We start from the raw sequence: 23,932 nt of genomic DNA, 5'->3' as shown, positions 1-23,932 counted from the left end.
TCTCGGCGAAATAATCTCCGGATCCGGGGATTACCCGAAAAGGAGGGAGAGGGACCCCTGGCGGAACTCATACTCACCATCTTCAAACCGCTACTACCAGATATCCCGGACGACATGTGGCAGATAGAAAGGGCACATAGGGCCCTGCGGGCACGGAGGCCAGAGATGAATCCACCCAGAGACATCATTGTCAAATTCTTGCACTTTCCAACAAAGGAAGCACTACTTCGGAGGGGCAGAGATGGCTCTATCACCCATGGAGGAGCAACACTAGCTCTCTACCAGGACTTGACGCCCAGCACGCTCCAACGCAGAAGAGATTGGAAGCCGATCACAGAAGCTCTGTGGTGGGCTGGGGTCCGCTATGCATGGGGCTTTCCCTTCCGCCTCATGGCATTCAAGAACGGCAGAGTACATGTCCTGACACTCGGAGGAGACCCCAAACGTCTATTTGCAGATTAGGGTTTGGCACCCCCACTGAATCTACCAACCGTGCCAGTACCTGCAGAGGAGCTGAGGCTCCTGCCAACTGAGTGGCAGGCCGCCGGAACCGGAGGTCACTGAGAAATGAAGAGGGTATCGTATACTGCACAGCCCGAACCCATTGGGGACAATAATATTGAGGATGCGGGCAGAGGGAGGGAGTTTTTTTGTTGTACATGCATGTTTGACATTTTTTGACGGTGGAGGGGGAAGGAGCCCCTCATATAAAGAAAACTACCTTCTGACAACAGGGTGGGGTAGATGCGCAGGGGGGAGGGGGTCCGCCGCTAGGTGGGGTGGGTAGGGCACGGAAAGGGGGGAGCTTTTTTCTCGCTACCGGAAGGGACCCCACTGGAGAGGACCGGCCCAGGCTCCAAGCTTGGGACTAGTGACTGTACCTTCAGTCCCCTATAGAGGACCCTTGGGGGGGGGGCAGTTTTTCTCGGGACTATATCAATGGACAATTTATGTTGTATGGGAAGATGCGGTCAACAGGCCCAAAGGAAAATATTGAATTGTGTTTGTAACAGAGAGTGGCTGCTGCATGTTTCTAGGTGGAAAGGGGGAAGGTAGACATACCACCGCTGCACTGCCGCTCCCCCACACACTACACTACATCCCTGGGGGGCGCAGACAGCGGCAGATAGAGAAGGAGACGTGGGAGGTTAGGCAGGGCACATGCGCACCAGCTGAGGTCCGGAGTTCGCAGCCCTGAGGCCATGCGACGGGGCGGCACCGTACAGGTTCTGTAGAGGGTGTACCGGGCCGGGGAACTGGATCTGGAGAGAGGAGAAACATAAGAAGCCAAAGGGAGGGGGGCCCAGACCCACACCCTCAAGAGCAGGAGACTCGCGTCTCTCTAGCACAACCCTCCCTGCACCAACACGGGTATGGCTCACGCCCCAACAGGGCACTCCCAAAACGCATTCAGATCACCATAGAACACACATATAATATAGGAGGGGTGGGTGGGGGATATGGGGGGTCCTGGGACCTTAGACAGGGGTTGTTTACAACAGGGGAGCGGGAGAGGGGGTGAGGCGAACGGTTAGAGGGAACACCCTACTACATGAGGACACGGGGAACACACGCCCCCTAGGAAGAGTATTGAAGAGGGGCCAAGCCCCTTTTGGGAAGGGGCCCTTCACAGAGGAGTGGACCATGCAGACCAAGATTCCCCCGCAGAGAGATGACACTTACCCCAGGAGGGCACAGGGTGGAGAGGGGGGACTCGGAGGGAAGGGGTGGGCGGGCTATACGATACCTCATCTCAGGGAGCTAGTGGGTTAGGGATCCTAGGGGAGAAAAAGACGAGTATTATACACAGTTTTATAGCTTTAAGTTTCCAGTTTTGTATAGTTAGTGTGTCGTGCAATTGAAAGTACACAATATTTGAACAGCATTGCAGCGTTCCAGGGTCTAGGTAAATGGTCCCACATTTCTCGCAGGCGCTTAGCGCATGCGTCTCATTGGACCATGATCCCCGGACAAGTCTGGCATAAAGTAAGACCAGACCTTTCTCTCTATTTCTCAGTGCACGTCTCTTGCACATGCACTGCCTTTCTTTTCCCACTCAACTATCTTCTATCTATTCCTTCTTTTCTGGGGCCGGGCGCAGGGGGGGTGGTGGGGGGGTGTGGGTGGTTGCGGGCCTGGCTCGGCTCCCTATCAAGGGCTCGGGACTTAGTTCGGTGCCATGTCCATGAAAATTATCTCGCTAAACGTACGGGGCCTTAACACCCCGACAAGACGGCGATTGCTCTTCAGGGAACTGAAAAGGGGGGGAGCGGACATTGCATTTGTCCAGGAAACGCACTTGCCTAAACAAGCACGCTTTACCCTCAGGGACCACACATACACAGTCTCACACGAGGCCAGGGCGCACAGAAAACGCAACGGGGTGGCGGTATTGGTGAGGAGTAGGTGCCCGTTGCAGATAACCACGACTGATGCGGATGTAGACGGGCGCTATATCATAGGGGGTCCTATATTCCCATACAATCCATCTGGTTAATGTTTATGCCCCCAACCGACCGGAACCGGAGTTCTGGAACTCGTTACTGGATAAAATCCAGAGACTGCCGCGTGGTATGCTCCTCATGGGAGGGGACCTCAACGCAGTATCGAGTCCGGTAGTAGACAGAAGCACCCATAGCAGCTTACCCAGATCACAAGGGAGAGGGGGACAGGACAGGCTGCTACACAATTTTATGACACAGTCGGGATTGGTGGATGTGTGGAGGGCTCAGCACCCGTGTGAGGTCGATTACACATATTTCTCAGCTCCACATGGCACTTACTCAAGGATAGACCTTTTCCTAGCTAATGCTTGCTGCTTCGCACGCACAACTGACTCAGCGGTGGGATCCATCACGTGGTCGGACCACGCAGAGGTCTCAATCACACTGGGGAATCTGTGTGCCGCGTCCCCTTGGACGTGGAGACTAAACGCCTCCTTACTACGGGACCCCATGGTTAGGGAACAGATTCAGGCTGAGATTCTTGACTTCTTCGCCCACAACGATACACCTGACGTAGGAGTACCCACGATATGGGCAGCCCATAAAGCAGTAGTGAGGGGAGCCCTTATACGCCTAGCAACTATAAAGAAAAAGCAAAAGACGACAACCTTAGAGAGACTTCTTAGGGAACTTAAGACGGCAGAGCAGAGACATCAGACATGTCCTGACAGGGAGACACTGGGACGAGTGGAGGCCAAGCGACATGACATACGAGCATTGCTTGCAGATGACGTAGCACGATCACTGTCGTGGTCTAAACGTTCCTTTTATGAAAAGGGGAACAAAATGGACACCCTGTTAGCCAGGACACTACGGCCTCGACAGGGACGTACACATATCACGTCCATACAACACACTGACGGATCAATAAAAACGACCCCGGGCGACATCGCAGGTGTCTTTCGTGATTTTTATAAAGCACTATATAACCACACACCTACTGACGGCAGGCGAACAGACCAGGAGACGGAACGCATCCACAGATTTCTGGGGGATCTTGGCCTACCACAGCTCTCCGGAGAGGCGAAGGCCCAGTTAGCAGCCGAAATCACTGTAGAGGAAATAGACAGGGCAATCACGGGGCTAAAAGGGAATAAGGCACCAGGACCGGACGGTTTTGACGGGTCCTATTACAAGACGTTTCGGGAAGAGTTGGTTCCACACTTGCTCAAACTATTTAACAACTTTAGAGAGGGGGGCGCACCGAACCCGGACATGGCGCTGGCATCCATAGTATTACTCCCCAAACCAGACAAGGATCCGTTGTTACCCAGTAGTTACAGACCCATATCTCTCATAAATCAAGACATGAAAATACTAGCCAAGATACAAGCAGATAGACTTTCTCCACACCTGACAACACTCATAGAACCCGACCAGGTGGGCTTTATTCCGGGGAGGCAGTTATTTGAAAATACCCGTCGGAATATAGATCTCATATGGAAACAGGCAGTTACGAACACACCTACCCTGACGGTCTCGATTGATGCTGAAAAAGCTTCCGACCGTGTCAATTGGCACTATATGTTTACAGTGATGCAACATTTAGGATTCCCTACAGAATACCTTACAGGAGTTAAAGCCATGTACAGCAACCTCAGAGCGCAGGTCCGGATATCGGGCGCGCCTCCCTCTCCCTTCCCACTTTATAATGGCACAAGGCAGGGATGCCCGCTTTCCCCGCTACTTTTTGTAATTTCACTAGAACCCCTTCTACAGGCACTCCGAAAACACCCAGAGATTCAGGGGGTGGGGGTAGGGGGCCGGGAATTTGTAGCAGCAGCATACGCGGACGACATACTTTTGACACTCACGAACCCTGTGGACTCTATGAAGGCCCTGGGTGGGGTTTTACACACATACGGGGAAATCTCAGGCTTCAAAGCCAACATGACCAAATCAAGCGCACTCCCCATAAATATGCAAGCAATGGACACAGATCAGATCCGCAGGACACATCATATAAAGATAGCATCACAATCTCTCAAGTACCTGGGAATTCAGTTGACAGCTAACCCAGACGATCTTAACTCCCACAACTACGCGCCCTTATGGCGCACATTGACAAGAGATATGGAGAGGTGGACCGACAAGCCCATATCTTGGGTAGGGAGGATTCATTGTGTGAAGATGAATCTACTCCCAAGGGCCCTCTTTCTATTCCAGGCCCTCCCAATCCCACTGACCAAGGCGCAACTTGCCCCACTCCAAAGAGCGATCGGTGACTTTGTGTGGCAGCATAAAAGACATCGCATTTCGAGACACGTCTTGTACCGGCCGAAGACGAGGGGGGGGGCTCGGCCTTCCGAGCCTGTATCACTATTACGTGGCGGCACAGCTGGCACAGGTCGCACTATGGCATTCACCCCCAGACGAAAGGAAGTGGGTAGAAATAGAGTCACACATGCTGGGAATGGATCTACCCCATGTTACGATGTGGGTCCCCAGGGAACATAGGCCGCTGTTGATGGTCTCCTGCCCGGCAATCCTGAACTCCCTTCGGCTGTGGGATGCCTGCAGCCGGAGATATGGATTGGCGTCTTCTCCCTCACCCATTATGCCGATACTACGCAATAGAGAGTTTCCCCCGGGTATGGAGGCCAGGAACTTTAAGAACCTAGAACACGCAGGCATACAACGAATCCACCTTTAATACCAGGGCTCAGACATAATTACATTTGACCAACTCAAACAGGGACGACACCTAACACCCGCGGACTTCTTCCGATACTTGCAGATAAAAGACTACGCTAGCCAACCCCACATCAAAGCAATAGCACAAAAAACGCTAACCTTCTTCGAGTCCATGTGTGACTCGGGGAGCATGCCGAGGGGACTCATAACACGGCTATACGCGCACTTATGCTCTGAATCCCGGGAATGGGGAGAAGTGGCATACATTGCACAATGGGAGCGAGACTTGGGGGAAGAACTTGAAGGAGTAGAGTGGCAAGAAATATGGGAGGCAAGCAGGACAACCTCGGTATGTGTAACATTACAGGAACAATCCCTAAAAACAATGTTCCGGTGGTATACGACCCCAGTCAAATTGTTTAAGATGCGCAAAACCACCACAGACGATTGCTGGAGGGGGTGCGGGGAGAGGGGGACCTATCTGCATATGTGGTGGGAGTGCCCGAGAGTCCACTACTTTCTAAAAAGAAAAAATACCGGCCATGCCAATTTGCAGAATTACTTATATATGTATGGCATCACAGGACCTAACGTACATAAAAGAATGAGAACATTTAGAAGGAGAAAATTCCCTAAATCACTAATAAACTACTTACAATGTGTGTACTTTGTCTGACTGTGCTTATAGCATTGCATATGTAAGGCACTGTGTATATACTGTCTGAATGAGTGTGTAGAGCAGTGTGTTGTCTAAATGTGTATAACCGTGTCTGCATACTGTTTTCTGAGCGTGTGCCTACTATTTATTTGTATGTTATTGTGTGTATAAAGTATATAACAATGTGTGTACATGCCATTTATCAACAGAAAGTTCTAGGGACTGTGGTGGTTTTAATGAAGAAAACGGTCACATACTTGCTGTCTCTGCCAGTCTGCTCCTTAGGGCTCACGGCCAGGAGCACTCCGCAGAATCTGGAGGAGGAGAGGGCAGGACGTGATGTCACTTCCCCTTCCACAGGCCCCACCTCTTCCCCATACACAGAGCTCCGCACAGGAAGAGGAGCAGGGTGCAAGGGCTCAATGTGAAGGGATGAGGAGGAGATTTGGAATCTCGCTGTAATATGTGATGGGTGGATCTCTAATTTCCCAAGCCAGAGCATGGCTTTTCAGCTGGGTCCCTGACTACCTCAGGTGCACCCTTGCCTTCTGTCACCTGGAGGGTACCGCTTCCTCCCTTAGCACACCAATGTATCAATGAGAGTAATAGGGGGATATGGAAGAAGGTAGGAGTACATATGACATGTAGCAGGGAAATCACGTAAGTGACATTTTGGCTCACAAACAAATCTTCAAAGACTCATGAGTGAGACAAAATAAATTGCTGTTCTACGTTGAGAATGTACTTGGTCATGTGTATTAAAGGGAGCCCTTAGAGTTAACTGCCTCATTAAAAAACTTTGAATGATACAGCTGCCTGATTTTTTTTCCACATCTTTATCTGCTTCTTTCTTATACTTTTCACAGCCTCTCCAGGGGGACACTGATCTAACAAATTAGTGTCCTATCCCTAGGAATCATGCTTGACAAAGTCACATGTGCTGTTGGAAGATCTCTTCACCTTGCAATATCAAGACGGGATGCCCCTTGAGAAAGATACGGTGACAAACACTCCTTCTAATGTACGTTTAGCCACGGACTCCTGGAGGAGTGTAGAAGCCGGCCTCCTGCCCACCGACTATGGTCCAGGTCTGGGACACCGTTTGGGAGTTACTCTGCCCAGCCGCCATTAACAGTTTCCCCTGGGAGCCCCTGGTTAGGGACTTTCCCTTCCTGCGAATGGAACCGAACAGTCTCTCTGGTGGCAGTTCGCATGAACCAAACCCACGAATAGTCCCAGCGATACTTAGCCGCGACGGCTATGGAACTCATTTCGGCTGGGGTTATCGTTGGTTTCTGGTCACCTCAGCGGGACTTAGCCGCGAATGTTATGGAACGGTTTTCGGCATGAGGTGGCTGCCCGGTTCCGGGACAACTTGGTTCGCAGTTTTTAACCACTTTGAAATCCACCGGGAGAGAGCTTTTTAGAGGGAAGGTGCCTGAGACTAAGGGGAACAAACGCTACCTAAGAGCTAGCCGAAGCACCCTGTATTGCGGCCAGAGAGGTGGGTGAGAGAAGGAATTGTGTGGGCACGTGTGTGGAGAACTTTTGCTTGCTGGTTTAATAAAATAATATATTTGTCAAGTGATGAATGTCCTTTTAAATAGATTTTGAAGAAAATCATACATTTGCTGGCACAATATATACTTTAAGAGTACTAGTGCATTTCTTTTTAGAAGTTGTGTATACCATGACAGATATACTATTAATTGTTCGTTAATGGTTAACTTTTAGAGTTGTCAGTAAAACATTGTCCGTAAACAACCAAGGATTGATATCTACAGAATAGAACCCAAGGAAGACAAACTGCATTTCCACTGTAAGATTTATATTCTATAGGTTTAACCCTTTAAGGACACATGACATGTCATGATTCCCTTTTATTCCAGAAGTTTGGTCCTTAAGGGGTTAAAACCAAAAGAAACCCCCACAAACAAACCTCAAAACATTTCTTTGTAAAAGGGGTGCAAAGAAAAAGGATATATCCACAAGCGTTTTCCTTGATAAACTGTCTGGTAGCTCATAGTATTTGTAATATCTTTAAAGAAAGAAAAAAATAACCACCAAACATTTCCAGTGATAAACAGAAGAGACATGGTTTAGGGAAGAAGTGAGGATAACTCAAGGATAGAGAATGCAGCAGCAGTAGTTGTAAATGACAATCAGTTATACTCTTTACCTAGAAGTCAGGAAGGCTCTGAAAACTGGCAGATGAGGAGTACACTTAAGCATGGTTGTGGTGGTACAAATGCTCTGACATCCCCCACCCCCATAGTATTTCAACCGATTTAGAATGGTCTGACTTCTGATCTAGGGTTTGCCATGGCCGCTTCCTGCCTCCACTACTTTCCACAGAGAGTGCAGGGCTAAGCTCTGTCAAAATTAGTGGAGATGGGGAGTGGAGCCTGGCAGATGCCTGCTAATTAGTCAAACCATTCCAAAGTTGCAGGGTTTAGCTCAGGAGCCCAACTAAAGCTCTTAAAGGACAACTGTCACCTCAAAACTATTTTTAATATAATAATCCTTTCATCAAGTTTTGAAAGGAAATAGATTAGATATTCTAGGTTAAAAAAATAATATATATTTATTTTTTTAAATTAGAAAAATGCATCCCTACCTCAAGTATAGGACAGGATCCTTCAACAATCAAATCTCCATTAAAGGATTATTATATTAATGATAGTTTTGAGGTGACAGTTGTCCTTTAAGCAGGATCTTCTGAATCTGTCTGACCTAGTGGAGCCATGCAGACTCAAGGTAAGAGATCAAACCATGATGATACTGAATATAAGTTAAATATAAAATGAAACTACAAAGTGCAAAACCACTGAAAAGCAGTATTCCATTTTTTTTTTTTAAAACTATGCAAAATAAAAAAAGTTTTGTAAGATTTATATACCATAAACAAATCCCCTACTAGTATGAAGGCGGTCATATGAAGTATTTGTAGTCGTGGCGCGCTAACAACATATATTTTATAACGTCCACTATGTCAGTATAAAAACAAAGTGCTTATCTACGCACCCCATGACTTTTTTCTTTTTAATGCACATTTTTCATGTATTACAACAGACTAATCTGAAGGAATAACACCTCACAAACCTAAAATTATAATTAAAAAAGTGTTTGTGTATATATATTTTTTATATATATATAAAAAAAAAACACAAAAGAAAAAACAAAACTTGAAAGTCCCATGTTTTTAAAGAGTTCAGAGTTACTGAGATGAGTCAACATGTGACTCAGCCTTCTGTTTCTTAAAAGGAATTTTAATTCCGCATGATTTAGTGTCCAGAGAGAAAAAAGGCCAAGGGCAATCTTTACGTTCAGTTTATAGTTTTGCCTGGCCATTTTAAAATTCCATGTGGAGTTTTCAAGGGAGTTTTCATCCGGCAAACCTTTGAGAAGAAACAGGATGTCCATAATAACAGTATATGGAGTTGTTAATCACGGCAGACTATGTTTTGGTGTGTAGGCAAGGAAACAGATGGTCTTTGAAACCCAGATATTTTGAGAGGCATTTGGACTTCTGAAGAAGCTATGAAGGAATAAGGACAGATGAACTTGGGAAACATTTAGTTTAAAATAAAAAAAGTATACAGTATTTTAATTTTTTACTTCACCCACACACAGCTTGGTGCATTAAAAACACAACTGGTGATTTATTGTACAAGCAAGATAAGAACTAACAGGTACACAAAAACCGGTATGGACTACTTTGTCTTATATTTAACTGTTACCTGCTAAAATAACAAAACAAAAAAAAAGAAGAAAAAAAAAAAGAAACAATGAAAGACATAAAAGGAGGGGGACGACGTATTTTGAAACCCCTTTCACAACCAAATAACTAAGCAACATATTGCACTGCAAACTGAAGCCTTCTCATTTGGTCAAAAAGAGAATAATGAATTACAAAGAAATGAGGATTCACTGAATAACCATTTGAAACTTCACCACCAAGCTCTATCCTGGTGGAGAAAATTATCTCTTGGACAGGCCATTCTTTTTTTTTTCCCCCACACTAAAGAATGGTTTAATTTTTTCATTTTTGTTTACATTCTTAAAAAAAAATGCATTTCTTCAGAAATATGTGATCTTTCTATTTTAACAGAAAACTGGGAGAATCAGGATTTGCCTTGCTCAATTATATATTTTTACAGACCGTTAGTAGTCCAATGTTTATCAAACATTTGAACACTGCAAGTGAAAACATTGCCATTCTACAGAAACAGCAATGCTTACATTACAGGGTTTATATGCCTCCAGTGGCAGTCATACTGACAGCCACTAGAGGTGTTTCTGCAGAAATAGCCAAATGCAACTCGACTATTTCAAATTTCAATCCGATGGTCTCATAGAAACCATCTGAATAGCGCAGCGCTGTGTTTTGCCGTGCAAGCGCACTAGCCTCCCAATGCTTTCCTAGGGGACAGCATTGGTTTGACTGAGATCATTAATGATCTCAGTCAAAGAGGTGTACCAGCAAGACAGTAACTAGCATAAAGTTCACCTTTGAGTACTGACAAGGCGGGGGGACACTACCATAGCTAGATTAAAATGATAGACTTAGGAATACACATTTGTATTACCAACGCTATAGTGTTCTTTTAATTTCTAATGGAATTATATGTTAAGTCACAAAGTGACTGGATCGTTGGCACTAATGCCAGTGGTATGTTTTGGTAAAGTAAAACTGGTGCCCTTTCTAAAGTTTTATAATATTTTCAGTGGATGAAGATCTCATCCTTAGTTTAAAGGTTAATTATACTAATCTGACTTTTCTTATATTTCAGGAGCTCTTCATGCTAGCTTAAAAAAACAAACAAAAAAACCCCACAACTCTCTGCCCAAACAAACCTTATATCAGAATAGGGAGGGCTTTCATAGACCAGAATATTTTATACACAGCACTGTCATTAGTGGACAACATTTTTACTGGTTCATGTTTATGCACATGTAACATCTTAATGACACTCCCAATTCTCTTTTGTTTTTTTAGAAGCTTATTTATCTGCTGGGTCAAATAATTTAAATCTAGGGGGAAAACATAGGCAATCACTGAATTACTTATTCTTCCTGTCACTGAGAATCAGTGGTGTAAACAACATAAAAATCTGTCATGTTATAAATGTAACAGAATGCCAAATTTCGTGATTTCATCTTAAATGAATAGGGAAAGTATACTTTGCCAGGAGGCCTTCCTAACCCTGTATTTTTATAGCAGCAATGAGGACTGTGCTGTTTCAACAATATACAAGTCATGATTCTGGGCAATGAAGTCATGTATACTTTTAGTAGTTCCAGAATGTGACCCTCCCATGTTTCTGTGGATACAACTCTATTGTGTTCTGTAGATCCAGTTTAGAAGTGCAGGGAAAGCTGTGTAAGTTTGTGGGGAATGCTATTGCATGGCTTGCTGCCATCACAAGAACTGGGTAATGTTATGGCAGAGACAAGAGCATGTGGTTTGCTACTGAAACACCCACAAAAGGGTCCATATTGGTTTTTAACAGTTTATATAGACTTATAAACTCTGTGCAGGATAACAAATTATGGTGGTGCCTTTAATGGGCCCCCCATGTACAGTGTCAATGAACACTAATATAGAAGGTAATCTATCTTTCTTAACCCATTCTGCTGCCCCTCACCCCCTTCTCTGCATCACAAAACATTTGGCAACAAAAGGGTTAAAAACCACCTCCCTTAAGGTCCAGTTAAAAAGCTATTACAGTTCATAATATGGGTCTAGCACCTGGACTCAGGTGTACCATCCTCTGGGGATTTATAGAGTCACTTTGTTTGTAGCTGTGCCTAATTTCTGACAGCTAAGATTCACAGGACTTCAATGTCCCTTCTCCCACTCAGATCCAGCGGGGGAGAATTTCTATACACAAAGGGATACAGGAGGAATCAGGAAAAGTAGTGGATGGGCTTAAATGGGGAAAAAGTCGTTGCATTCACAGTTTAGTGCTTGCCCCGCTTTGTGAAGAGGAGTTGTCTGGAGGTTCAAAGAGAAATATTGGGAGAATCTGACGTGCACTTAATCAGACAATTCCACATCTGAGTCCTCTTTTGCTTTGGTCAGCTCCTCGTGAACCTCTCGGACCATTAAGATGCGGGTCAACATGCTGTCCAACGTGCCAGGGTCAATAGGCATATTGGAAAACCACATCGGACTGTTAGGGACACAGGAACGCTCTGGTTGCAAGTAGAAAACGTCACTCCGCTGCTTCACACTTTCAGAACTGCTTGGGGGAATAATAAAGAGGAGGAGGATAAACCAACTGAAGGAATGATAACGAAATACACATTACTTGCACACAATCAGACTTTTATGATAATCATCTACTGATAAACAGGGTAGTGGCTCTATGATCTTAACTAAACAATTTATGAGCCACTTGGTGGAAAAAAGTAAAATAAATTACCCGCCATAATTCTGCAACATGTTTCTTAACCATTACAAACAATTATGGACAAACTGATTCTGCAGAGTACAATAAAGAGTGGCGACCAAGACACTCAAAAGTAAACTTCTAGCCTGTTGGACGGCAGAGCAATATGGTAAAGTGCAGTTAAACGACTTATCAAACTTAGCCATCACTGGTAAAGCATTCTACAGAAATGCTTGAGTAGAACGAGAAAGGACAGGTTTCCATAGTTTTCTAACATGCACAGGGGAAGCAATATAATGCTTAAATGAGGAGATACTAAAGTCTGCCATTGTTGGACTTACAACTGGATCTGGGCATACTGTTACAAGCAGTCAGCTATGTTTATATGCAGATGCACATTATAGACAGCAAATTCCGTAGTAAGCGCAGGTGGGAAATAATTTATAAAATAACATGACATTTTGAGGACCCTCCTTAAAATAAACATATTTCAAATATTTACACAAAGAGAATACTCAAACTTTTAAAATCATGACTGCTGACCTACAAATATACTCCACAACCTTACATATATGACAAAATAGTATTCAATTGCTCTGTGCAGATGGATATATTTTCCCAAAAATGACGATCACACATCTATCAGCAGTGACCCAATTTATAATCTACTGTCTTACCCTCAAATAGGCTGCTTGCCCTTAAACCTAAAATAACACTTCACATTTTCTAGAAGCATGGTAATAAAAATGTTTTAATAAAAGAAAAACAAACTGGATATGATTAACCTGTACTTTTAACATTTTAAATGCTCAAATTGCATTATTCTGCCGATGTAAACAGTCAATACTATATTCAACCGACTCAATATGTACATTGCACAATATAGTTTTAAACGTTCACTCAGTTTATTCTGTTAGTGACCTTTAACTATTGATTTAATAAAATATGGCCAATCTCCATTGCATTGTGTGATCAAAAACAAAACAGCTGTACTGTGGAAACAAAGTTTTACCAACTTACCATTTAGAAAGGTAGAATTCATAAAGCCTTACTGGGCACCTGAGTGGGTTGTCTGTATTCTCTGCCATCTCCATTACAAACTGTCCATCTTCGTCCTCCCCTCGCTTCCGCTTCCCCAATGACAGTTTATCTATGTAGAAATTGATAATTGTTTGATTGGTACCATGCTAGTCAAATAACTAAAAGAGAATATAATGTCAAAGAGGCACCCCATGAACCCCTGGTTTTTAATCAATCCAGAATTCAGAGCATAAAACCTATTTCTAAACAGTCGGAAACCGAGCAAAAGACACTATACAATATAAACTGACACTCCTGTGGGCAAACATTTCAACAGTAGTTGAAAGTGTCCGTAACAAATGTAAAATTCAATCTCAGACTGAAAGAAGGATGTGGGATTTCAAAGTTATAGATATGTTTGATGCTCTGGATGCTGGGTTGAATATAAGCCAGGGGATTATGGGTGCCTTTTTGACAATTCATAAGTTTATTCAGTTTACACTACGTATGTCCCTGCAGTGCTCTAACTGTAGTAAAAGAAAAAGGGAATTGGGGGTACATACAAAAAATGCGTTTTGCAGCAACGGTGCTGCTGGAGAGACCAACATTTATACAAAATATAGATTAAGGAACAGCTCACACAAAAATACAGTTTTAAATTTTACAAGGCTACTTAACATCACCTTTCTCAAATATGGTGATTCAGTTCCACCATATGAAAATGTGTTAAGGGGACACTTTAGCTCATTGAAGTGGTCTGGGTACAGTGTCCCTTTTGCACTTCGCGCTGCAATGTTAAACATTGCAAGTCAGTTGGTAGACAGCCACTTGAGGCCTTTCTGAATCGAAAAGGACCTTTGGTCCGTTGTCAGGACGCTGGACGTCCTCCTACTCTGCATGAGGACATCCAGCGTCAGATTTTTCCCCACAGGAAAGCATTAGCAGCTGCTTGTTGTGGACGGAGGAGGGGGCGGAGCGTCCACCCAGCACCAAGCAACTGAAAAAAGGTAAGTAAATAAAGTTATTTTTAACCCTTTATTTACCTAGTTGGAAGGGGGTGCAAAATGAATGTGATAAAACACAATAAAAAAAATATATAGAGTTAAAACTAGGCAATTAAAGTAAAAGTACTTCAATGTATGTACTTACAATGCCTATCATATATCTGCTTTAGATCAAATGAAAATTCATATTAAAGTCACATTGCTATGCAAATCCTGCTCAGACTTATACTTTTCTGTGGTCACTTACAAAGGGGCACCTGAAGCTGGGGTAAGAGGCAGGGTGCTCAACCCAAAAAGAATCTGGTCTGGACTCCAAAACAAATAGTGAAGAAAAAAAATAAAAAATAGGGAACTGGGGGCACACCCGAAACATGCATTTCGCAACGGTTCTGCAGCATTGACCAAAATGTATACAAAATACAGAATGCGCAAACAAAAATGCAGATTTAAATTTTACAAGGCTACTTAAAATCATCTATCTCAGCAAAAAATTATGGTAATTAAGTTACATCACATATTCATATTGTGTTAAGCCCACCACTACACGACAGTACTCCAATATCGGTGAATTGTGTTTATCACATTAATGTTGCATTGTAAATATTCACAAAGCCCTTACAACAGATTAAATAAATTAAATAAACTTTAGTTCATTTAGCACTAGCATTATTTAATTTGTCTCCCATATTAAAATTAATGTCGGACCCACTGATATTGGAGTATTGTGGCGTAGTGGTGGGCTTAACACAACATGGTCATATGATGGAACTGAATCCTCATATTTGTTTGTGGCGATAGGTGATATTAAGTAGCCATGTACATTTTAAAACTGTATTTTTGTGTGCGCTGGTTTTTAATCTGTATTTTCTACAAAAGACATGGGAAACATCACAGTTCTAAAGAGAAATTACTGAAAACATTTTGATAATTTTCTATCACAAATGAACTGACTAATGGTATTTGTATATTTGTCTGTATTTTTGTTTCTTTTTCTATGTATAAATAAGTCTGACCTTCATGCAACAAATATGTCTGATAAGGAACCTTCGTGTCCTGAAAGCTTAAATATCATTCATCTTTTAGCCAATATATGTATCACTTTTATTGCATCACACAATCCCCCTCCCCCCAATTTTATTCTCCCCTACGTAGAAAAACATAGATGGCAGATTTTGGACCACACCACTCTATTGTAAAACTGAGACTCATCAGTATTAAATGCACCTGTAATGTATGAACCTTATTTGACTATTTAAGATACTCATTAACGGATATGTGCAGTTGCACATGACATACATGTAGACATTATACATTTGTTAGACATTAGTGAATGTTTTAAAAAAAATACTAACCAGGCTCCAGCTCTGGCTTATGGTATGGTGGGATGAAGCGAAGAAAGGTGGTCTTCGTATTGTACTTCATCGTCTTTGTACGCCTCATAACATAGGCAAAAGAAAGTTGCTGGTGCTCACTCACAGTCTTCAACTGGAAGTATTTGGTGGTGAAAAAGAGGAGGGTATTTAGAAGGACAGTAGGTGAGTAGGCCCCCAGTTGTTTGCATTCCCATAAGTGTTCCTCTTCTATCCTTGAAAACATGTAACCTAGTAGAAGAGAGGAAAATATTAAATATAGAGGAATTTTTAATCCAGGATGCAGTACCTTGAGATACAACCCAGAGATAACCAGCCTTAAATAAGTGCCACTCTCTAAAGACTTACCATTAGCCAATACTGGTGGGTGCCAGTTCTTCAGCAGCTTTGTAAGTTCCACCATAAATCTTGAATAGGGTTCTGTAAAGATGCTGTCTATCCTTCCATTCTCAAACAGGTACTGGAAGAATGAAAAAACAAAAACAAAAATAAAAACCAAACAAGAAAATTCAGAAAAATTGTTGTTTTTTTCCCCATTAAGGTTTTCATTAAGTGTTGCTCATTTAAGGCTTTTCTTTATTTCCAAAGTAAAAAGTGTGCTTAGTGAAATATAATTTTATACATAAAGCAGTTATATAACAATACAGATGCAGCTGCACATGACATACATGTAGACATTATACATTTCTGTTAGAAATGAGTGAATGTTTCAATAAAACACTAACCAGGGTCCAGCTTTGGTTTTATGGTATGGTGGGATGAAGCGAAGAAAGGTGGAGTCTGTATTGTACGTCATCGTCTTTGTACACCACATTTCTGTTCAAAATGAGTAATTTTTTTCAGTCCTTAATAATTACTCCAAGCACCATGACCACTTCAGTGATTTTAAGTGGTCATGGTGCCTTGAATCTGTATGTGCAGCATATATTGAGTTTAACCCTTCTGCTGACGGAGGTGTAACTCCAGCTCTGGCAGAATCATTAGAATGTCATCAGCAGGGCTGGTGCAAGGATTTTTTCCCCCCTCCCCCTTTCTTTTCCTTAGTGGTCTCTCCCCCTCAACCATCTTTCCCTTAGTGATCATTCCTCCCCTTCCCCCCTCTACATCTTCAGAAGTCTTCTGGTCGTAACCCTGAGAATATCTCTAACTGAATTTTTATTGTTCTCTGAACACCCAAACCAGTTTGGGTATGTGAGTGAGGCAACTAACTGTGTAACACTTTATCTCATGTCACTACATTTTGTTTATTTCGCACCCATATTTGCATTATACTCATTGTGCCACCTAATTAATGCAGGTCCATTCAAATTGTTCAATATAATACAACTTGTTACAACACACCTATTATATTCAGTCAGTACTTGTTGCACTAAAACGTACTATATTCAGTTAACAAGGTTTGCGTATTATTACACTATATGTCGTCCTGGGATGATCTATGGCGTTCAGCAAAAACAGGGTAGATTGTGGCGATCAAGTAGATGTGATCTACTTGGGTTTTTACCAAGGTAACTAATACAGTTCCACACAAAAAGTAACTAGCAAAACTGAAGTCAGTTGGTTTAGATGAAAAATTGTGTTTTTGGATAAATCACTGGCTTAAAGATAGGGTGAAGAGAGTACTTCTAAATGGAAATATTTCAAATTGGACAAAAAAGTGTTTTAAGTGCACTGCCTTGGTTTTATAAACAAAGACATGTAAAAGATTATGTATGTATAAAGTACACAGATCCGTAACAAACAGAAGGAAATGATTTATGACACCAGACATTGAAGAGGCATCCCAGATGTAATTAGAGTCCATGTGATTTACCTGTTGGACGCCAAGGCACAGATACAATATGCTGTCAGCGCTGTACTTCTCGCCATTCGGCCGGCGTACCTCTTGAATGAACTGACACAGTCCATAGCTGAGTTCAGCAAAGGAGCAAGATAAGATGTCTTCTTTTAGCTTTACAGGCCGGACTGCAAGAAAGCAGAGTCAAACAGGTGAATGACACATCCATTTGTAGAAACAAGGCTGTAGGAGAAACTCTTTTCTGTTTTAATTATACACGTCAGAGCATAAACAGATACAAACACCAATTATACTTATGTAGAAGCTCCAATTGCCAAATTAACATGTGGAAATTGTTGAAATTCTGCTGTTGGTTACCTAAAAAGTAAAAGCTGGAGAACATTCTTTGCACATTCCATTTTAAATAATCCAGTGTCATATGTGATGCTTGGATATATACATCCTGGTTTATAACATACATTTATAAATGTATAAAAGAGACCACTCCAATTCTTTTTTAATCAACATGTATGGAAGCCATTCCAGGTTGCTTCCATCCTTAAAATTTCAAAGACAGCAGTTCAAAACAACAAGATTAAGCAGTAGATATTGGGGACAAAGTTATAGACTGGCAAAGGGCAAAAACAATTCTCCACTGACCAGGATGACGGAAAGCTCATTTGAATGTCACTAAACATATATAGGGTGACATCAAATAACCAACAAAAAGAGTGGCAAATGGTAGCTGGGGTGAAGTGCACAGCGAGGATGTTTCAAAGAGGCTACAAGGAGCAGCGTTGAAGTTGTGCAAAGGTAGAAAAAAAAATGTCTTTATCAATGAGAAGCTAAGAAGTGGCAGGCTCACATTTGCAAAAGACCATAAGGACTGGAGTAAGGTCATTTTCTTCAAATGGTTTGACAGAGACCTGGACAGGCCTATAAACCACGGTATCTTGCACTTGCTATGGAAATTGGTGGAAGATCTAGGATCTAAGAATGCCTAGGCGAGGCTGGAATTGGGCAGATTCCCCAACTATAAGGATTGCCCTCCCCCTCAAACCAGGCCAATCAAGGTGTGGATGGAGGAACACCAGAACAACACCATGTCATTCTCCAGTGATGCACCCCAAATGAAAACTTCTGACATGTGACAAAGAGGGAAGATGCTCACAAACCCTCAAACAAAGCTGAGATGCTTGACTTTTTGCACAAGGAGTGGCATAAAGTCACCAAACAGCAATGTGAAAAACTGGCAGAGCGCATGCCAAGATGCATGAAAGCAATGATTGAATAATCAGGGTTTAATAAACTAAATACTGATTTCTGTTTAAATATGAATGTGGACGGGGGCGTGGCTCAGCTGAGAATGGAGTAGGACGCAGGCACACTGAGCTCCTAGGCCCCAACCCGCCAAAGCACCTCAAACGAAGCTTTAAACCGCGAAAAAATGGGAAAGACGAAACGGGGGGTCACACCCGGCCCAACGCAATCCTCCTCGGGACATCTGGCAGGGCCGATGGATGACTACCTCTCCACAGCGCAACCGCCGGCAGGCACACGCGACCCAGACAATATGGCGCCCGCATCCCCGGGAACAAGTAGCCGTACGGGCTCCACGCGCGGCGCTCCGGCCCGTGAATCCCCCAGGGATACCCTCACACAGCTGTCCGCGGACCTGGCTGCGATAGCGCCGAATATGCTTATGCGTGGTGACAAGACGGAACTCATAGCAGTGCTCCGAACCGCCACCCGGAAAGAAATAACAGCCGTGAGGCAGAATCTTACAGTACTGGAGCAGAGAGTGGACGCCTTGGAAGTGCCCTAGTTACAAGCCACACAGCACCAACAGGCATCAGAGCTGGCAGCCACTAGGCAGGGTAACATCATACTGGACCTGAGACGCCAGGTAGAAGACCTGGATAATAGAAGCCGCCGCTGTAACATATGTGTTAGAGGAGTACCGGAATCAGACGGTGAGGCGCCACGGGAACTGCTGGAGGGCCTGTTCGCCCAAATTCTAGGTGACGAAGCCCTGCCGGATTTCGGCTTGGAAAGAGCCCACCGTGCGCTCAGAGCCCCGCGCAGGGATGGCCAGCCCAGAGACTTGATCTGTTGCCTCCGGTCATTTCAGCTGAAGGAGGCCTTAATGAGAGCGGCACGGACACAACGCTCTATCAGATACATGGACTCGCAAATAGCGTTGTACCAAGACTTGTCCACCTTCACCCTGGACGCACGACGGGCCCTGAAACCAATCACCTCCGTGTTGCAGGAGAAGAGGATCCCTTACAAGTGGGGACACCCGTTCAGCCTGCAGGTCAGAGTGGGGAACCAATGGCACATCCTGAGGTGGCCGAACTAAGTCACACGCTTCTTGCGTTCCCTGGGCCTGCCGGACATACCCGTACCGAACTGGATCTTGGAAAAAAAAAATCAATAAATAATGATTGACAAAAAAAACATATGAATGTGGACATGTTTTCTACACATGTTTTTGGTATTTTGACCAGTTTGATTGGTAAATAAAAGTAAAAAATTTCAATTTTATTTGGAAGAAAGGTTTTCTTAATTTTTTTGTCAAATGATCGTTTCTCATGAACAGTAAACTTTTCCAGAAACTTGTTGCTTACCCCCAAACTTTATGTCTTCTGGATCTTCTTGTGCATTTTTCCATCGCACCCAATTCTTCCAAGCATTAACCCCATATATGTATTTCAGTGTAGAGCCCAAAGCTGAGCACCCTGGGTAGGTTCCTTGCATGAGGTTCCGTGGCTCCACAGACACAACAGACTTCTTCCGGCCCTAAATTGAGCAATGACAGATTTGTGGAAGCAGACTATAAAGTACAGACATAAACATGTATTATTTTTTATTGTTTTTTTTTTTTTTTATTCTAGCTGCCAAGTAAATTTTAGGGCAACTTTCTATTCTGTATATTATATACAAACAATGAGTGGCTTTTTTCTTTGTCAACATATCGCTATTATCTGAAAACAGACAGCTTGGGGCAATCATTTCTCAATGACACATCATTTCACCCACTAAGGAGTAAATTAGACAGCTCTCAAATGCAATAAAGCAAATAAGGCTTCCAAGTCCAGATACAGTACATTACAGGAAATGTGATTTCTGTTCACTAGTATTAAATGTTTAAGTCTGTGGAATAACATGTTACTACAAATAAAGTTTGGCAGTTTCTTTTTGAATGTACAATCCCTACTACGTATATATGACAGAAGATCAACTTGACGTAATCACTCACCCGTCTTTTAGGCTGTGGAAAACCATCCCTGTGTTTTCGCCTGCCCCGTGAGCGTCCAAATAGAGTAGAGCCCTTACTTAATGGGTCAAATGCTTCTGTAATTGGAGAAAAATACTGGTTGCTATTGACCAAAAATGAGTAATGGTCATAAGTTTGTGTTTAAATTAAAAATGCACATAGAATAATGAATAAGTCAACTTTCCAAACTGCAGATATATGGGTCAGGAAAGAAGAGAAAAAAAAAAAGGTTACTTCTGGAGCTACACTAGTGAGTGGACTAAGTACCCACGGCTTCAAAAAAAAAAAAAAAGACATCACAGCTCAAAAATCAGCAAGCCCACCAGAGAACAAGTCTCAATGCAATTTTCATACATGAAAAATACCACAAATAAATGATGGGCCATCTTCAACGTCATGATACCACTAACTTTGACATTAAAAAAACAGTGGGAATAACCCTCAACAGGACATAAAACAAAGTTATGAGGGAGGAAGAAAAAACTGACACGCAGGATAGAAAGGTAGCAAAAGCTAAAATGGCTGTGTAAATGTCTCTGGCATCCAACTGGCATTACTGGAGGATTTTCTTTTTAAATGTTTTGTTGTATGGAGGAATTTTCCAAGTAGAAGCATTGAAAAGGAGGTGTTCTTTTTATAGTTGAATCAAGTTGAGATCTCTGTCTCCTCGGTCTACAGCCATCAAGCTATCAACCAAGTGCAGGTTTGAATTTTTTTCCCTTAAACTGTTACTTCAACATCCATAATCACATTTGCTTTTCAGAAGTGGTCATGGATGAAGAAATTTGTATGTACAGCGTTTCTGCTTGAAAGTGGAGATATTTGCACTATTGTGCTGGGGGGGTAGTTGCATCCCAGGCACACATAACTAAGGCAGCCTGGAATTCTGTTCTGGGCTGCCTAATGTCAACTCTATGCAACAATTAAGTCTGTCTTCAGCACACACTGCAAGCTGATGGCAGATGTAAGACATTTTACACTTGCAGGCAGCGCTGTGAGCATGCCTACAAGTGAAACCCTCTCTCCAGCCCTCCCTGTTACATTAAACTCAGATTTCCTATGTTCCTTGAGATCACATGCTATTCTTGTCTAAATTTAGAGTTTCAGCTTTTCTGCAAACTATGACACTTGAACGTCTGAAACATCCGCATTACTACTATTACGACTCTTGGCTTACCACCTCCATTAGTTATTTATAATGTGCATTAGCAAAAGAGAAATTTTACAGTTTATTTGTGCCAAGCTGCTCAGATGATTCAGGGCTTATCAAGTAAATCTGCAACAGTCCCATACTAATTCGATTAATAATATACTCATCAGATCCCATCAATTCCATACCTCCCAGCTCTTGAAAGCATGCATCCAGAAAGGTGGTTGTCCTATTTTTGTGATTGTGACATATTAGTTGCAAAAGCACTTTGCTGAAATCTCCTTCATGGAAACATGGTTGGTCTCTATGAGCAGTCATATATAAGCCTGGTGTGTCCAATAAACACAAACTGGCAACTTGTAGCCAGTTTTATTTAGGGTCAACTATCTAAGCAGGAGGCAAAGAAGCTATACAATGCTCATGGTCTAGGAGAATTGCCAGTCATGAATGCGAGAAAGGTGCATTCAGGGGCAGCATCCTCCTGGGCTCTCACAAGGTCACCGATAACATTGCAAGATCTTTCAATTGCACATCGGCAACCAGAATTCTTATGGAGAGGACACTGATTGGCTGGATCAGTATGCACCCTCTGGTGGCATGGAAAACGCAAGCAAGAAGTAGAAGGTAAATATAAACAAAAATTTAAATCAGATTTACCTGCTACAGATTTTGAATGCGACAGTTGACTCAAAGTGATGCATGTCCCTTTAAGAGCAGGTCTGGCTTCATGTATAATTGATAAATCAGCTTCATTATTTAGGAGTCAAAAATAGTCATATCGATATATCCAAAATATACATGAACATAAATGTACACGTACAGAGACTGTACAAATCCCATGTGCAATTAAACTGGACTTTTTGTAAAAGCGACACTATAGTCACCAGAACAACTACAGCTTATTGTATTTGTTCTGGTGAGCAGAATCGTTACCTTCAGGCTTTTTGCTGTAAACACTGTCTTTTCAGAGAAAATGCAGTGTTTACATTATAACCTAGTGATAACTTCACTGGCCACTCCTCAGATAGCTGCTAGAGGTGCTTTCTGGGAAAGTGCTGCACACTGTGCAGTACTGCCATTCAGTATCTCCACCCTCTGCATGGAGACACTTTGATACAATTCATCTCTTTGAGGAGATGCTGATTGGCCAGAGCTGTGTTTGATTTGTGCTGGCTTTGCCCCTGATCTGCCTCCTTGACAGTCTCAGCCAATCCTATGTGAAAGCATTGTGATTGGCTCACAGCATCACTTCTGATAATGTCAGTTATAAGCATGCAGGTCAGGGGCAGAAGCACAGCTGCAGACTTAAATACAAGTAGGATTTTACTATGTTTAGGGAGGCAAGGGTCTTGATAGAGTTTTTACACTATAGGGTCAGGAATACATGTTTGTGTTCCTGACCCTATAATGTTTTTTTAAATTTAGCATTCAGTGACCCGATGCCTTATACTGACAAGTCCTTGATGATCTGCTACATACTTATGTTAAAGGGACAGTCCAGGCCCCCTAAAGTACTTTATTGCTTGCTGTAATGCTTTGTGTGTCAAGTGTGCGCTATCTTGTTTTATGATAAAAATTTGCACTTTTATAAATTGACCTTTATACACTCACCTACTTTCAAGCAGACAAGCAGTCCTGTTAATTCCTGCTAAATTTAGCTCAGATGAGCTAAACTCAAGAAGCAGGCAATTGCCCAGAGCTCCTGCCTTGCAAATACTTCTCACGGAGCTGTTTTGGGAAGCCTGTGATCGGACAGCCACAAAAAGTCTAGAGTGGGTTAAGATCTGCAGCTGTTGCAAGGTGTTTTTTTTTTTTAATATACAGCCAATGAAAAATGCATGCATGTTTCCAAAATATCACCATCACTAAACCTTATTTGGGAAGTGTAGTGTCCATTTTATATGCAATTCTGCAGAAATTAATAAAGTTATGAGACTACTTGTAGAAAATATAGACCTGTTGGGAAATCTGCTTCAAGGTCTTGCTCTGTTCCCACTCTGGAAAGCTGCCGTAGCTCTGTGTCAGGCTCTGGAACATTGTTGGACCTCAGAGTGTAGTGGTTTAATTCATCCTCCCAGCTATGTGGTGTAGACACTGCCTCAGATTCCAAGTCTCCACTGTACGTACTTCCTTGATCTGT

General features: G+C 42.8%; 1 protein-coding gene across 3 annotated transcripts in view; it reads right to left on the bottom strand.

Moving 5' to 3' along the window:
- Positions 1-9,395: 9,395 nt before the first annotated feature.
- The window catches only part of ZMYM4 (zinc finger MYM-type containing 4), a 93,639-nt gene continuing 79,102 nt past the window's right edge, over positions 9,396-23,932 (bottom strand). For 2 of the 3 annotated variants that reach the window (XM_063454805.1, XM_063454796.1), the window contains 8 exons: positions 23,749-23,928; positions 20,625-20,719; positions 19,993-20,164; positions 17,399-17,550; positions 15,934-16,045; positions 15,568-15,816; positions 13,212-13,341; positions 9,396-12,044 (listed from right to left, as the gene is read on the bottom strand). In XM_063454805.1, the coding sequence (XP_063310875.1) occupies positions 11,837-12,044; positions 13,212-13,341; positions 15,568-15,816; positions 15,934-16,045; positions 17,399-17,550; positions 19,993-20,164; positions 20,625-20,719; positions 23,749-23,928 (1,298 nt within the window). In that variant the 3' untranslated portion in view covers positions 9,396-11,836. The remainder of the gene's footprint in view (positions 12,045-13,211; positions 13,342-15,567; positions 15,817-15,933; positions 16,046-17,398; positions 17,551-19,992; positions 20,165-20,624; positions 20,720-23,748; positions 23,929-23,932) is intronic. The other variant, XM_063454813.1, reaches the window with a different exon arrangement.

This window comes from Pelobates fuscus, chromosome 1, assembly GCF_036172605.1.
Source record: "Pelobates fuscus isolate aPelFus1 chromosome 1, aPelFus1.pri, whole genome shotgun sequence".
NCBI classification, from domain to species: Eukaryota; Metazoa; Chordata; class Amphibia; order Anura; family Pelobatidae; genus Pelobates; species Pelobates fuscus.
The sequence above is the reverse complement of the archived record's forward strand: the minus strand, read 5'-3'. Positions and strand labels throughout refer to the sequence as shown.